The 16,960-nt window shown below is 31.9% G+C and overlaps 2 protein-coding genes across 3 annotated transcripts; one reads left to right on the top strand and one right to left on the bottom strand.

The window, feature by feature from the left end:
* Nucleotides 1-2,024: 2,024 nt before the first annotated feature.
* Nucleotides 2,025-4,616, bottom strand: LOC148581876 (uncharacterized). Its single transcript, XM_088494263.1, has 7 exons — nucleotides 4,487-4,616; nucleotides 4,354-4,387; nucleotides 4,181-4,235; nucleotides 3,858-4,072; nucleotides 3,528-3,752; nucleotides 2,976-3,320; nucleotides 2,025-2,847 (listed from the first exon to the last, which is right to left on the bottom strand). Exons 1-7 carry the CDS (start codon nucleotides 4,614-4,616, stop codon nucleotides 2,025-2,027), a joined length of 1,827 nt encoding a protein of 608 aa, XP_088350389.1.
* A 5,849-nt stretch (nucleotides 4,617-10,465) lies between these two features.
* Nucleotides 10,466-16,960, top strand: LOC107621462 (type I inositol polyphosphate 5-phosphatase 8). 2 transcript variants are annotated; one of them, XM_016323481.3, is made up of 7 exons: nucleotides 10,466-11,055; nucleotides 11,150-11,249; nucleotides 11,406-11,516; nucleotides 11,624-12,268; nucleotides 15,129-15,395; nucleotides 15,945-16,128; nucleotides 16,562-16,960. In XM_016323481.3, exons 1-7 carry the CDS (start codon nucleotides 10,908-10,910, stop codon nucleotides 16,634-16,636), a joined length of 1,530 nt encoding a protein of 509 aa, XP_016178967.3. In that variant the 5' UTR covers nucleotides 10,466-10,907; the 3' UTR covers nucleotides 16,637-16,960. The 2 variants fall into 2 exon arrangements, with proteins under 2 accessions (XP_016178967.3, XP_088340073.1); XM_088483947.1 differs by having other exon boundaries at nucleotides 10,615-11,055; nucleotides 15,162-15,395.

Raw genomic sequence — 16,960 nt, 5'->3', positions numbered from 1 at the left:
GAGAATCCCGCAATTTTTCGCTAGCAAACAGGTAATATTATGTTACAATGTACCTGTATCTTTATATTTAAGATTTAGTTGAGCTAATTGAAAATATCAAATTAGGTGGCGTAACTGGGAGCGTGGTGACCGACGATATAGATATCTGAAGCTAGATCACTTTAGGAAGGCCTTTGATGAACTTCAGGAAGGCCAGGTGTGTTTTAATTAAATAAGTATTAGTTACGGGTTTAGGGTCTTGGACAAAACTATGAAGCATTGTTATTGTTATTTGAATTGTGGGTTGTAATAATGAGTTTCCTTTGTTTTTTCAAGTTTGCCTGGGTTGCTTATGCTGTGGATCGTGTGGATCCGAACATAATTTCTGTTGAAATCTACATGCAATCGGTTGTCTGGAGCGCTACAGTTCCATTGGTGTCATTTGAATGTATCGAGTGGCATGCCACCGATAGGGTTAGGCGACAGTTCGGTTTCGTTCAGGGAGTACTTAATCAGGAGCGGAATCTGGATAAGGCGCATGGAGAGGTTCTGACTGGTCCTAAGAATCTTAACTGGGCCACGGCACCGAGTCATTTAATTTGGGTGATGCATTGGACAAAAAGGTATCACTACGTTCTTTCTGAGCTTCCCATGCCTTCACAGCATCCATTGAATAGTTACATGAACTGGTACCGAGCAAAATTTGGGGACCGCTTAGCCTTGTCGAATCTTGTGGGTGAAGAGAATGATGAAGGTAACCAGGACATGGATGTGGGTAATGAGGATATGGATGAGGGTAATCAGGATACCGATGAGGGTAGTCAGGATATGGATGATGACAATGAAGAACAGGAGCCACATATATCACCTCCAAATCTGCTTCCACAAGATATATCTCAGTCCTTAACCCAGTATCTACCTCAGACATAGTTCACCCCATCAGTTCCAATACATCAACAATATTGGGGTATGTCACAGTTTGAAATAAGAGAAGGAGGTTCTTTTAGCCAGTTGCTTGGGTTCATGGCTGCAGATGCAGGACAATCACAATATGGCCATTAGCCTGAGTTCATGCCAGACAGATATTCGTTGGATGCGAGGTATCCAAGCCATACCTCATCCGTTGCTTCTGGAGGGTTCGTATCTGTTGACTCTAGTAGGAGTGAGGGTGGACGTGGAGTTCTTAATAGTCAAAATCCTAACCGTCTTAACATGGGACTCATTACAGAAGACAATAACACACTCGAACAACAAACCGATGAGTATCTAGTAGATGACCCGGATGACGAGGGCGATGATGAGGAGGATGAAATTGAAGAGTTCGATGAGGATGAAGAATCTCGTAACGATGGTATTATGTTAACTATTTTGCTTAACATGTTCGATTAGTTATTTATTTTATTTTCATAAATGGTATCTCTGATTGGGTTTTCCTTCTTGATTTGTGGTATCTATGTTGGTTTGAATACATAATGTGCTGCCTCTACTTGTTTATTTAAAATTGTATACAGGTCAGGCACGCACTCCGGATGACAACGTCAAAGGTTACAATCTGAGGATTGATCCGCCACGTCGGAGCGCTAATCGCTACACTCCTTCTGTCTTCAAAAAAGCGGCCAAAAAATGCAAGAACTTTGTGAAGGATGTAAAGTGGGCAATAAGAAAGTAGTTGTGTTGTAATGTATTTATTTAGGTATTAATGATTTGGACTATGTTTAGAGTAATTTGTATGTGTTGGACATTATGTACTAATGACTTGGACTATGGTAAGATTATATTGTATGTTTAGAGAACTTATGTGGTAATGAACTTATCGATGTTTTAACCATCTGGACTATGTATTAATGTTTCATAAAATCTTAATATGTTGTTACAGATATCATCTCAATATACCTCATTTGGAAACATGAGGTCATATTATATAATGCTACAGATATGTTATAATACTAGATTGTCATAATTTATAAGGTTACATATATCAGGTCATGTTAACTCAATTTGCTCATTCATGTTATATTATACAAGATCATCTTATAACTGTGAACCTAAGGGGCATCTCTGTTGGTATTTACACCAGCTGACTGACGGCATCTGCTACGACTATGTCCCTCAGCCCAACATAGGGTACATCGCCTAGGACGACGTAACATCCGCGTGTCCATCTCATTCAAAAAGCGTGTCATCCTAGGGCGACCTTTCGTTACCCGTCTCAGGTACGGATTCGGTATGAACCGAGGTCCGTGGTAAGCAGGCCATGTAGTAGGATTACCTAGTGGCCTAAACCTTACTCGGTACACCCGCCGCACTTGGTCCATCTTATACACATCATGCACATACAGTTGCCAATCCAGTCGCTGGTTGGAACAACATGCGAACACATGTCTGCAGGGGATCCGGTCCACCTGGAACTCACCATAGTCACATCGAAGGCCACGTAGATCGACTGCAAACTCCAGTCCGCTTGGCATCTCACGCACCTCAAAAACCTCATTCTGCCGGTCAAAGTAACTAACCTGAATGTTTCCTGATGCAAGTTGGTTTGCATGCAACTTCGAGGTCACGATATCAAAAAACACATGGCCAGCATTGATCCGGGCTTCCGCCTCCGCTCTTTTTCGGGTGAACAACTCGTTTAGCCTGTAGAATGTTGCCTTCACAAGAGCAGTAATTGGGAGATTGCATGCACCCTTCAATACCGAATTGATGCATTCCACTAGATTCGTCGTCATGTGACCCCATCGGTATCCACCATCAAAGGCCAATGCGTATGTTTGCGAGGAATTCAGTTTAACCAGTTTGTGTATGCCTCGCCCCGTTTCTGTAACCACTGGTAACGCACTTCGTACTCCGGCACCCTCCTCGAATATCCTGGTGGATCACAACATAAAAAAAGAAAAGTAATAGAGGTCAATACAATTATTTAAGGGAAATCTATTAAAAACTTACTTAAATTTACTAAATGGTTACCGATGTTGACGACCAATTTTTAAAGGTACGGTGCCTTGAACTTTCTCAGAAAATTCGACTCTATATGCCTGATGCAAAACATATGAAAAGCTCTAGGAGGTGACCAAGCTCCGTTACTACGTTCCACAACTGCATTGATGGATTCGTGCCGGTCGGATATTAGACCCACACCATCCCGAATTACAACATGTTGACGCAGGTTACTAAGGAAAAAGTGCCATGCATCAGAAGTCTCTCCCTCCACAATAGCAAACGCAATTGGGACGATATTGTTGTTGCCATCCTGTGAAACTGCCACTAGTAGACAACCCTTATACTTTCCGTACAAGTGAGTCCCATCCACTTGGACAATTTGCTTACAATGTCTGAATGCCCTAATACAAGGGTAATAACTCCAAAATACTCGATGCAGTACCCGAATATCACCCACCAAGTCATCGCCTTGATATGCAGGCATAGTCTCAAAATGGACAACAACTGATGGCTCCTTATGACACATGGCCTCAAACCATATAGGCAACGCTTCATACGATGCTTCCCAACCTCCAAATATTTTTTCTACTGCCCTTTGCTTAGCCAACCATGCTTTCCGATAGCTGACGGTGTAGTTGAACTTCGATTGCACTTCTGCTATAACCGATTTTACCTTTAAGAAGGGGCCAGCCTCAACCAGTGGCTTTATTGCTTCTGCAATTGTGATAGAATCCAGCTTCAAATGATCCTGTGAAATGGTGGCTCTGGTACAGGTGTGGCTACCATTATACCTCCTTATAACCCAACAGTACTTCCTGCTAATCAAGCTAACCCTGATAAGCCAATCACACCCTGACACATACTGTGTACACTTGGCATAAAATGTCAACGGCTCAGACTCATACACCCGGTAGTCTACGCTTCGTCGTATGGTATACTCTTTTACCGCCTTAATAACAGCTTCTCTGGAACTGAACTCCATACCAACGGCAAATTCACCATCTGCGACAATAGAAATTTCTGCTGGTACAACCACCATAGGAAAAATTACATTAATACGCAGATATTTCAAAATCGATACTAAAGGTAAATCAAATTTCACTACAGCTAGTATGCTATAAATCCTAACCTGACAACATGTTATTATGTCACTCTAAACAAAATAAGAACATCAGAAGTAAATGTAAAAACGGACCGGACCGGTCGGTTCGACCGGCAAATCCAACGAACCGGACCGGATCAACCGGTTCGACCGACATACCCAACGAACCGGACCAGTCCGGTTCATGGGGTATGAATCGTACAACGGATCGAACCTGTGCGAATATTAACTACAAACTCATGCAATTTGTAATAACCATATTATAGAGAATTTAAATATTATTTTCTAATAACTACTTGTAGCATATAACAATAAAAAAAATTCAAAAACACCTGAACGGTTCGAGCACCGGTTCGATCATGACAACTACTTCAACGCATGATTAAATAATGGTAAATAAAAAGTAAATTATTTATAAGTCAATCAATGACTAACTAAAAAAACACTAATACCACGATTACGTACCTGCAGTCATATATTCCGGAAATTCCGGAACATGCATGGCTTCCAAGTCCAAAACTCGCATGAATGATAGCTCCTCAAATGGCACTTCGTTTGCGAGTGCATTTGCCACTTCTGTCACATCTGCAGCCATGGTTCCGTCACCTTGATCTTCATCTCCATCTGGACCAACAAATTCGTAGTTACTTTCGAACTCTTCTTCACTGTCACTATTATAATATTTTCGTAGAATATTCCGCTCAGCCTCAGATTGTTCAAACTCAACATACAACTCGATGAACGAGATCTAAGACCGATTTTCAATATACATTGAAAACATCTCCTGCATGCTTGCTTCGTCCGTCACATATTTGGTTTGATACTGGACGAATCCACCAAACACCAGTATGGGATATCTGTATAGAATACAGGATATCTTTCTTGCCCTCTCAGAATCAATCTTTTCACAGATCACACCTTTGAGCTCTTCAAATGAGATAATAAAAGGAATAACAACATCTAGCGGATTCTCACAAATAAATTTTACTCCTTCAGTCGTTTGTAACAAAATCTGACCAAAATAATGTATTTTTAGTAATACTCTGTCACTCATTTTCTTCACTCACCAAAAAAGAAACATAACCTTAGCTACTAGATTTTCAAAATCAAAACAAGTAATGAAAAAACCAGATAGAAGAGACAGAAGAAGCAGCCGTTCAAGAAGGAGGAAGACGCCACTAAGCTCCCACCAGTTCACTTCACACTTTTATATAGGTATCTTTAATGAACTCGGACTCTTCGACTAGGTTAACCTGAACCCCAAAAAAAAAAAAATAGGAACCAATTCGGACCATCCGAGTTCGTCTAAACCCTCACACAAAACGGAGGGTCCGAGTTCAATGCTCCCCAATTCGAATTCTCAGCATGGAACTCGGACCATGCGATTTGCACTCACATTTCATACTAAGAAAATCGTAGGGTCCAATTTCAACGATACGAAATTTTAATTCCCTTGGCATACAACTCGAATCGTGTGATTTGTTATTAAAAAATTTAAAGCCAAAGAACACGCACGGTCCAATTTCTTTTACCTTACACTGACAAAAAACTGTCCCACATATATGTCTAGTTTCCTATGAATTTATATCGAAACATAGCACACACATACCCTCCATTTCCATAAAATTGAGCCTACTACTAGGAGTATGTATATCAAATCTCGTAGATCTTATTGGAGTGGTAGGCTGAAGTTAGCTCTCCAACCACCACCATGCAAGTTCCCCTTCTTTCTACGAAACCTAATCGACTATTTATGTAATATTTATATATGATGGCATGATTTTCTTTATTTTACTATTAAAGTATTAATTTATTGTTTTATTTATCACAAGATGAAATGTAAATTTAGATTCAAAGTGAGACTTTATACCGTTATTATTTTTTTTTTTTTGGTATGATGAAAAATTAATAGTGAATTTAAAAATTGTATATCGAACGTCACTAATATTCTCAACCTAATTAAACCCTTTAATTTATTTAGTACCTTATGATTTCCTTGGCTCTTTTGGTATATTTTAATCATTATTTCCGGAAGTAGATTATCGACACATCTTCACAAGCACCATTCGACATGCTTACGCCATTAATTTTATTTTATAAAATGTAATGATACATTTCCTATAAAATAAAAAGAGAAAGTATGGGGAGCAAATGAATTTAGTATATATTATGTATAATAGAAATAAAATTAAAATTAATATCAAATGATAAATAAATAAATAATTTTTAATAATATTAATTTAAAATTTAAAATAAATAAAAATTTGCAATAGTTATTTAAATCTTAAAAACGGTCTTTTTTTTTATCTGGTGTGACTATCTTCTTGCCCAATCTCTTTTTTTTTAATTGGTGTCGTATCGCCACAGATACCAATTGCCGTCGTCCATAGCTTATGCCGACGTGTGCACCATGAACACCTAACAACACGTCGCGCAGTTTGCGTCGTTCTCGCAATCCCTGCATTGTGCGAGTCGTGCAACTCCTTTTCTGCGCCGACAGTTTTTCCCTCTCAATGTCGTCATTCACGACGTATAGGGGACACGCAAATATATTTTTTAATTTAATTGAATAATATTATAAAATTTATTATGTTATCAATATATATCAAAATTAAATTTATAAATAAATTGAGATATTTACATATAGCTTAATATATAGTAGTATTAGGTAATAACTTACGGGAAACATACACCAACTAATCCTAATATATATATAAATCAAAACAACCTGTAATTTTAGGTATATGCATATGAAAGACATGTTTTAGGTTTGGTTTAAAATATTTTTCACTAGCTAATTTTTTGTTTAACTTATTTAATTAGTATAATCATATTTATTTAAAAAATATTATACTATAAAGCTTCAGGTACATTTTCACACAACATTAAATATAATAAAGTATTAAAACAATTATCAATTAATCATTAAATAAATATATTCTGATGATAAATATTTTTATAATTAATTTTTAACCATAAAGTTTTCTTAACACATACAGTATCATCGTCAACATTAAAGAATAAAATAAAGTGAAAAATATTATAAAAACCCATAAGAATTTTTTTCATTACCGTAAGAATCAATTTTTTTTTTTTTTAAAATCCTATTTCATCATTTCATCCAGAAAAACACAAGAAGTCTGCCATAGCAACAAAAAGATCTTTGAAATATATTAGCCGTGGCTTATGGGGTAGCTAGGGAATTCAATTTTTTATTTAAAAAAAATAAATAAATTATTTATGACATGTGTAACAATAATCATAAATAATACTATATAATATAGTTTATAAAACTGCAATGAAATCAATATCATTCATTATTAGTGACACACACACACACATTAAAATCAAACCACCTGCCAGGTAGCCTTACAATCATTTGATCTTAGAAGAAGAAAACAAGAGCAAGAAAACCGCATTTAGTTACAATAATACTAACAATAGCCTTATTATTCTTCATTCTCTATATGGTCCAAGTGGAGCAACAATGCAACATTGTAATAAATAATAATAATAATAATATTATTATTATTATACAAAATTATTTGACTTTATAGTATGCAATAATAATAATAATATTAATGTCACGTAGGTGTCCATGGGACATACGTGATCAGCACCACCACCTAACGGGCCTTCTAATAATCAAACATTTGATGGAACCTTGTGAGGCCTATATCTCTTTTTCTTCTTTCCCTTTTGGATCCAGTCATTTATTGCAAGTTTGCAACCCCCGTCTTTTTTTTTTCTTTTAAATTTTTATATATATATATTAACCAACTTGGGTTGATCGAGTGGTTAGCTCATTCGTCCGCTTAAGCAAGTGTTGGGGGGTTCGAAACTTGCCTTGTGCATGCAGCAACCCATTGGCCAGCGGCAGATCCTTAAATGGAGCTCAGATCCGCAACAGATTAGTCCTTAACCTGTCGGGTTGGGGAATATCGTGAAAAACAAAAAAAAATATATTTATATATATTAACTATTTTAATAATTAATTTTTTTATTTATATTAAAAAATCATTCGTTTTAAGATAGTTATTATTTTGAACAATTTAATATATTTAAAGATTGAATTTTTAATATATAATTATTTATCATTTTAAAAATTTAATATATTCATAACTCATATCTGAATATAATTTGGATAAGTATAGAAAATAAATTTTAATTAGTTAATAACTTAATATTAGTTAATTTTTATTTTTTATTGTAAAATTTTTTTAATTCTCACTTTTTTGGAGAGTTTAAAATTTGTAATTCAAAATTTTAAATAAAATGATAATTTAAAAAATAGTTGATATTAGTTGAAAAAATAATTGATTTGTTAATGGAACTCATATAATTTATATTCAATAAATAATATGAATAGGAAGAGATATTACTCCAAATGTCTAACAATATGCCACTAAAAAAAAATGTCTAACAATATAATAGGTCATCTTATCACATACTAGTACATTGTTAGATCTTCTGTACTCGTCAAGTCGCATTTTATTAATTTATTTAAAGTTATAAGTTCATCCAAAAATATATAATAAATAATAATCCAATAATTAAAACTTGTGGGTAAATAAAATTTCACTCTATGCAATAGTCATTTTAAAATCATTTCAAAAAACATATACAGACACACATTAAATGCTTTTTTTTAATAAATCAAAAAATAATATTTACGTTTTTAGTTAAATTTTTTTTATTTAATCTTTTTTAGGTATTGTTTCTTTATTTCGTAGTCAAATGTTGTGGAATTGAGGAAGAGCGCTATAGCATATTTGTTGCTAGCACTATAGAAACGAAACAGATCTTGAACTATATAAAAAAGATGCAAAAAATTATGGAAAAGATCATGAAAAAAATTATGAAAAAGATTAAAAAGATCACTTTGCATATCAAGTTTTTGTCGAGATTTGATTGATCTTGAGATATAGTTGGTGTTAAGTACGTGTGCATAGTCTCGTATTTACAAACATTCTGATAACTAAGATTTTGTCGATATACAACTCGAATGTTCTACTGATAACCTACAGCAAATAATATCTACACTGACAATGATATTTCAGATAATTAAATTCAACAATCTGATACTGTACACTCTGATCCGAAAAATGATGTAGTGTTTTATGGCAATGTGAAAGGACTCTCTACCGTAGAATCTATGACCAACTTTTAGTTTCACGCTCCTATTTGTGTTATAATCGTCAACACCCCCTGGCCAAAAGGCATCAGCTCCACTTACATCACATCTAGGTCCAATATCGAATAATTACTTAGAAGTTGGGTTCAGTTACAAAGTGGTAACAATGGTGGCAATATATGCCGTGAGGAAGTAAAAGACGATAATTGAATTTCTGAGACAAATTCTATATTATCGTCATGGCACTATCAGAACCAGATTCGATCAACTCCTCGTCTGACTCAGACTCTTTGAACAACAAATCAACTTTAGGTTCAGGCATTTAATTTGGAGAGAATACTGAATTCTTATGGAGGATTCAGTTCTTCTCACCTGATTAGGTCTTGCTATACAACCTGTTTGGGACTACATATGAGGAAGAAGAACTACTGAAAAGTCCGCCAACTCAATGCAAATCTCCATTACTTGTTCAGTCATAATCTTTCTATAACAATTGAATATATATAGCTCGTACATTATCGTTATCCTTTAGTCACGATACCTTATACCGAATATTTCTCATGGCATCTAATGAAATGCATTGATACTCAATTTTTCAAACATGCTTAACTCCAAGCATTTTTTATATTGACCAAAATCAAACTTTCAAATTCTATAAACGAATGTAACTATGCCAAATAATATGAATGATAATAGAATTACTACATTCAAAATATACACCATCATCTTTGCGTAATATTGTTGCATTAGATACACAACAATTACCATACGCTCGTTAACCATTTTGAAGAATTTGTGTTTGAGAGAAATAAGAAAGAATATATGAAAGATGAAAGTTATTGGAAGAAAGGAAGAATTATATAGCCATCGTTGGTGAGAAGTTTCGCTATATTATCACACTATAACGCTACCAGAAATGACTATAATAATGCTATTGCGCTGCCAACAAATGTGTTATATTTTCTTAACTTATGTCGTAATTATTGTCTGTATTATTGTTGTCTGTAATAAATAATTGAATGTTTAAGATGATAAAAAAAAATTAAAAATGCATGTAAATATTATTTTTTTATTTATTTCTAAAAAACCCGCATTAAATGTATTTGGAGAAGAATATGTGCACATTTAAAATAAAAAATTAATCACTCATATATAATATATGCTAAAATATAAAATATATATTAAAAATAAATTAAATAATATATATTTATATATAAATATACCATAGTTAATTTAGTGACTAATTTTTGGTGTATAAATAAAATTTTGGATAAAATAAAGATAAAAAAAAAAAAAGAGAAATTCAGCTTATCCTGATGTCCATGTGTTTAGAGCAATGAAGCTTCTTTTTCAATTCCCACTTGACTAATGACTACTACTCCTACTTCTTCTTCTTATTTCCCTCCCTCGTGTTTAACGCTGAAAAGAAGTAGGATTAGTAACCCAATTTGAAGAACCTAAGCTATTCTTTCTCTCTCTCTCTCTCTCACTATTTTGTCACTTCCCTCTTGTTTTTGCATAGGGACGATTAACACAATAAAAACCCATTTTTATTGCAAACCCAACCAACCAACTTTAATTTATTTCATATTGGATGATGTGAAGATCGAAAAAGCAGAAGAGAATGTTCTTCTATTGGCTCATTTTGCCTATTTTCTTGGATCCTCTCTTCCCATGCATGGACTCAAAATCCAATTCTTCTTCTTCTTTTTCTAAATCTCCTTTTATTCTTCTTCTTCTTCTTCTTTAGCCATGGAGGTACATAAAAAGATGCCAATAAGGTATTATAGGAGGCTACGAAGTTGGTTTAATTCTAGCAATATCAAAAAGGAAGATGATGCTAATCACAATGGTAACAATAATAATATTAAACCATCTTTCAGTTTATATGAAATAGAAGGTAATTTTTTTCTTTTTTCTTTTTTTTTGTCAATATATTATTTATTTTTATGCTTTTAAATTTAGACATGGGTGCTTTATTATTATTATTGCAGATGGAGGAGAAGAAGACGAGATTGATGGTGACTATGGTGGTGGAGATCTCTCCCTTGGGTCTCTGGAATTTGATCCATGCATTTTAACAAACAAGCTAAGGTAATTAATTAAGTTAATTCTATTAATTACTAAATAGATATAGTTTTTCTTTTCTTTTCAATTGATGTGATTAATACTAATAATAATAAGAATATATAATATAATATAATAAATAATTAATTATTATGTATTGAAATAATAATACTAGTATTTCAGGGTGTTTGTTGGTACTTGGAATGTTGCTGGAAGATCTCCTATTGGAAGCTTAGCTGTTGACTTGGAAGATTGGTTAAATCTCAAGGATGCCGCCGATATTTATGTTCTTGGGTATATTTTAATAATTACTCTGGATCTTTATTTAATTAATTACTTCTTTATAGTATTATTATATATGAAATCATTAATTTGTTATATCTAATTTCAATTTTCATCAGGTTTCAAGAGATTGTACCATTGAAGACCCTAAATGTGATAGGAGCAGAGGACCAAGCAGTTGCAACAAGATGGAACAACCTCATTGCAAAAACTCTAAACAACAAAACTTGTGAATTATGTTCCTCATGTCCAAATTCAACACCTCTTTCACCGTCGTCATGTGACAATTATTATTATTATTATTGCAACCACAGTAATGTGGATGACAATAATAACAATAATAATTCATTACAGAACGATTCGAATAAAGAGTGTTGTAGGATTAACAGAAGAGGAAATAACTATAGCAACGAGTATGCACTCGTTGCGAGCAAAAAGATGGTTGGAGTGTTCATAAGCGTTTGGATGAACCGAAAAGTGTTGCAAAAGTGGCGCGTTTCAAACGTGAGAGTGTGCTCGGTGGCATGTGGGGTGATGGGATACTTGGGGAACAAGGGATCTGTGGCGGTTAGCATGTCGATCGAAGGGACGAGCCTCTGTTTCGTGGCGGCTCACTTGGCGTCCGGGGAGAAGAAGGGTGATGAAGGGAGGAGGAACCACCAGGTAGCTGAGATTTTTAGGAGGACATGTTTTCCTAGAAACACAACAAAAGATGATTATGATATTAATAATCACCATCATCCTCTTACCATCTTAGGCCATGAGTAAGTTTAATTATTTCTCTCTACCTTAATCTATTTTTGTTATTGATTATTATATATTATGCTTGTTAATATTGTTGTGTGAAAATGATAGGATTTGGTAGTTCATTGGCATATTCAATAATTGAATGCATGTTTTTGGCATGTTAAATTATAGACAAAGATATCTTAACTATTTAATTATCTTGTATTGTGGGGTTGACAAAGTCAATTTTCATATAACATGAATGACTGAAATGCTCATTTCTATATTTTGCAAAAAAAAAAAAAAAAGTGATTTTTTAAAATTTTTTTTGAGAAATGTTATTTTAGTAACTAAAGGTAGCTTGACAAATAATAAATCAAGTTGTCTTTAATTGTTAAATAATACTAACAAAACTTTTTAAAAAAATTAAGATAGTTTACCTTCAATCGTAAGTTGTCAAGTTATTTTTAGTTGTTGAAATAACATTTCTCTTATTTTTCATTCTTATTGTTTTATATTTTTTCCATTGTAAAAACAATTTGAAAATAACATATGTAATAATAAAAAAATGACATTATCAATTAAAAAGTATCAATGTTCACTCCTTAAAATATAAGTTCAAGTGTCATTGTTCTTGATATTAATTATCTTGCATTCACCATTTTTTTTTCTCCATTTTTTTCGTTTATAACTGGAAAATACTAAAATCTCTTGTATCACCACTTAACTTAGAGAGTTAGAGATTGTATGATGAGTATTACATTTGAAATTGTTATTTAAGAAAATAAATGGAGAGAAATAGAAAATGAATGGTCTCAACTTTTTTTGTTCACTTAAAAAAAATGAAGTATGATTCTAATTTTATTTTATTTATTAAATGTCTTGTCCAGATTCCACCTAAAAATTATAGAAGAGATCTTCTTCACATTCGATATCATCTATTCACATGTCTGTTATGTCGGTTTCTCAATTTTTTTTTTATTTTTTTTTATTTATTTTTTTAAGATATAACCCTAGTATGTATGTGTATGATGAGTTGTTTGAATTGTTCCTACATGAGATCTAAAAAGTGTGTGTTTGTTTAAAGCTCTTTAAAATTATAAACTTTTTATATAAAAAATAAAGAAAATTTCTTTTTTAATATTCTATTTTAAAAAAAAAAAGTTATATACATATATATAATTGTTTCCAAATTTATACGTGTTGCTACTAAACAAAAAATCATCAACAATATATGCAACAATAATCTAAATCCAAAAACCAACACAAATTAAATTACCAAGACTTGGAAAGTAGCAGAAAGGAAAGAACAAGAAACTGGAGTTGTTTGAGAGCAGTTGTTAGTCGTTTTTAATGTTGGTCGTTTTCGTCAATTATGTAACGTCTTTTTCAACTTCAGCCAAAATCTTCTGAAATAACGGCACCTAGCTAGATACCTTTTATACTCATAAGGACCTCACTTTATTAGATTCGAGTAAATTTAATTTGGGTCTATGAAATTATTCTTGAGATATAGCTTAGTCTATATATTTTTTAGTATTGTATAAATTAATAATATCTAAACTAATACTATAATTATTTATTGTTTTATCGTTTCTTTCTTTTTTCCCTCTATTTTTTATGCTTTATAACTTTAGTTTAATTGGATATGGGCTTTCTAAGGTTTAAGTATTATTCTATACAAATAGTTATTTATTGATAAAGTGTCTTCACGAGAAAAAGATATATCTTTGTCACAAAAGTGGGTTAGCCCAAATCAGAAACTAACCAAACTTATTTTGGTGAAGTCCTTTTCAAGACCCATAAAGATTCTGACAAAAACAATGACCCAAAAAGTTGAGAAGTCCTTTGCGAATTGCAATTACCGATAGGAAAAAAAACCATATGACCTAAGTGGAATGCATAATTTAAACCAACCAAATAATTATGTCAAAAAAAAAAAAAAACTATCAAATAGTGGACTGCAAACCAACTTAAGCTGTCAGGATGTCAATCCTGCCATTTACCTGTAATAATTTATTAACTAACAATAAATTTTTAAATAGAGTTTCATTCACAACAAATTAATTTTTAATTTATGAATTAAGAGATATCATATAATAATAATAATAATAATAATAATAATAATAATAATAATAATAATAATAATAATGGATTGGAAGGCCTGTTTTTAGTGAGTCCTGACCCAAAAACAAAAGTATGACAAAAATATTCTCGTTGAAACAGTGTTACTCTAAGTCCGAGTTCAAATCGAACAAATCCCACTTATTCAATGTATGTGTGTGTAGTGTATGGGAGTATATTCTCAAAAAACGTTTAATTAGTGTAGATTGACCTTATAAAATCATTTTACACTATATTAGTGGTATGAGTAAATGAATGTAAGATAATTGTACACTTTTCGAATATGGATTTAGCTATCATACATTTTAAAGATACATGTTAAAATTATTAATAATAAAATTTTTTAATTTTTTATTTTAATAAATATACAGTAAATAAAATAATATTATATGACTAGTAAATATTATTTTTTTTATCAGCAATAATTTATACTCATATTTACATATTTTTTACACATAAGAAAATATAAATTGTATTTATATTTACTAGAATTTTACATACATAAATTAATACAGTTTACATTTATATTTTTTAAAATTTGAATACATAAATTAGTAAAATTTATTTATTAAAGATAATTTAATATTTATACTAAACAAATAATAATAAAAAATACTAAAAATTACTGATTCCAAGAGTTTCTCCTCTTAAGAGATATGTTGGTTAAATGGTTAGAGAGTTTTTGTTAAACCCTATGTTTTAATGATTAAATAACGTTAACAATATTAAACAAGTTGATTCTTACCATGCATGTGGGTTGAAACTATGAAACAGTCGAATATTTTGGTTTGGGGACCTAAACTACAGGCTATACTTAGAGGACAAGCATGCTAGGAATCTGATAAGAAAGCAAGATTGGAAAGGTTTGCATGAATTTGACCAACTCCAAAAAGAACTTGAAGAAGGTGGAGTATTTGAAGGTTGGAAAGAAGGTAACATTGAATTTGCACCAACATATAAGTATTCATCATCCATTAGCAATAGATACTGTGGTGGTGGACTCCATACCAAATCAGGAGAAAAGCAAAGAACTCCAGCATGGTATACTCATTCTTTACTTATTACACTCACTTTTCTTTTCCTTTTATAATCTATTATTATTATTATTATAAAAAAGTTTGAAAATAATAATGAAAAAAATATTCAGTTTGGTTCCTGAAGTTACACTCGAGTCTCAATTTAGTCTTTCAAGTTTCAATTGTCTCAATTTATTCCATATACTTTTTGAAATTTTAATCACGTTAGTCCCTGCGGTAGTTTCTATCACAGAATCAATTAAAAAATTTAGGAATTAAATGATGATAATTGAAATTTCAACGACTAAATTGAGGTTCGAGTGTAATTTCAGCGGCCAAACTGAATATTTTTTCATAATAATGTGAACTAAATATTGAAAAATGTACGAAGGAAAAATGTTGTTTTTCAATTTTTAAATAAAATTCTAAAAAAAGATACATTGAAAATAAAAATAAAAACTAAACAAATCCAAACTTCTATATTTTGTTACGGGCGGAATTGAATTTGTGTAAATTAAATGATGAAGAAAACAAAGTAACAACGTATACTCACTAATTATTATTATTGGCACAGGTGTGATAGAATTTTATGGTATGGGAAAGGAATAGAACAGCTTCATTATACTCGGAGTGAAATCACATTCTCTGATCATCGTCCTGTTTCTGCTCTTTTTACTACACACATTGAAATTAATTCATCTGCCACACCACTTCTTCAACTTCACAAATTCCAACCAACATTGTTACACCCCACACATGTAAGACCTCTGTCTAACTTTGCTTTCTTAAATTCCCAGATATATATATGATTTATGGATAATGCTAGGTAACAAAATTTAAAAGTGTGTTTGATTTGTATTTTTTTTAGTATTTTTTTAGAATTATGTAAAAAAAATAAAACAATTTTTTTTTTGTTTTTATCTTTTATATTCTTTTTCTTTTATAAAAATTATGAAAATAAAAATACAAATTAAATACACCTTTAGAATTTAGTTATTTTAGTTAAGTTGAGATGGATTTTGAATGGAATAAAGTGATAGTATGAAGCATTGATGATTGAATTTCTAAATGTCTTTGGCAAGAAATTTTGAATATTTGAATTTTTTTATGAACTTTTTTTTTCTTTTTGTTACATGAATGAATAAAGTGGTATGTTGATTTTCTTCGTTGTACTCTAATTAATTATGGAAGGGGGTGAACAAAGAAGATGAAGATGGAAATCCCACTTTATTATCATTGTTAACAAAGGACGTACAAGCCTGCTAACACAAGGAAGAAGAAAAGAAAAGAAAAAAAAGCTGTAAATTAGAAAGGATGCTTATGATGTGATTATTATTTATCGATAAAGAAGTCAATATTTTTTGGAATATTAATTACTTTGGATTTATTTGAAGGGTTAAGATTAATTAGGTTGCAAGCTAGTAGTGTAGCAAATATAATAGAGTGCGAAATATAATCAATTAAGATGTATTGTTGATTTTGTATGGAAAGATCTTAGTCCATGTATTGTTGATTTTGTATGGAAAGATCTTAGTCCAAGACACAAAAAAAAGTTCGTTACAATTAATATTAATATTGTGAATTTTATAA

This window comes from Arachis ipaensis, chromosome B10 (assembly GCF_059453495.1).
Source record: "Arachis ipaensis isolate K30076 ecotype BB chromosome B10, ASM5945349v1, whole genome shotgun sequence".
Taxonomy (NCBI): Eukaryota; Viridiplantae; Streptophyta; class Magnoliopsida; order Fabales; family Fabaceae; genus Arachis; species Arachis ipaensis.
The sequence above is the reverse complement of the archived record's forward strand: the minus strand, read 5'-3'. Positions and strand labels throughout refer to the sequence as shown.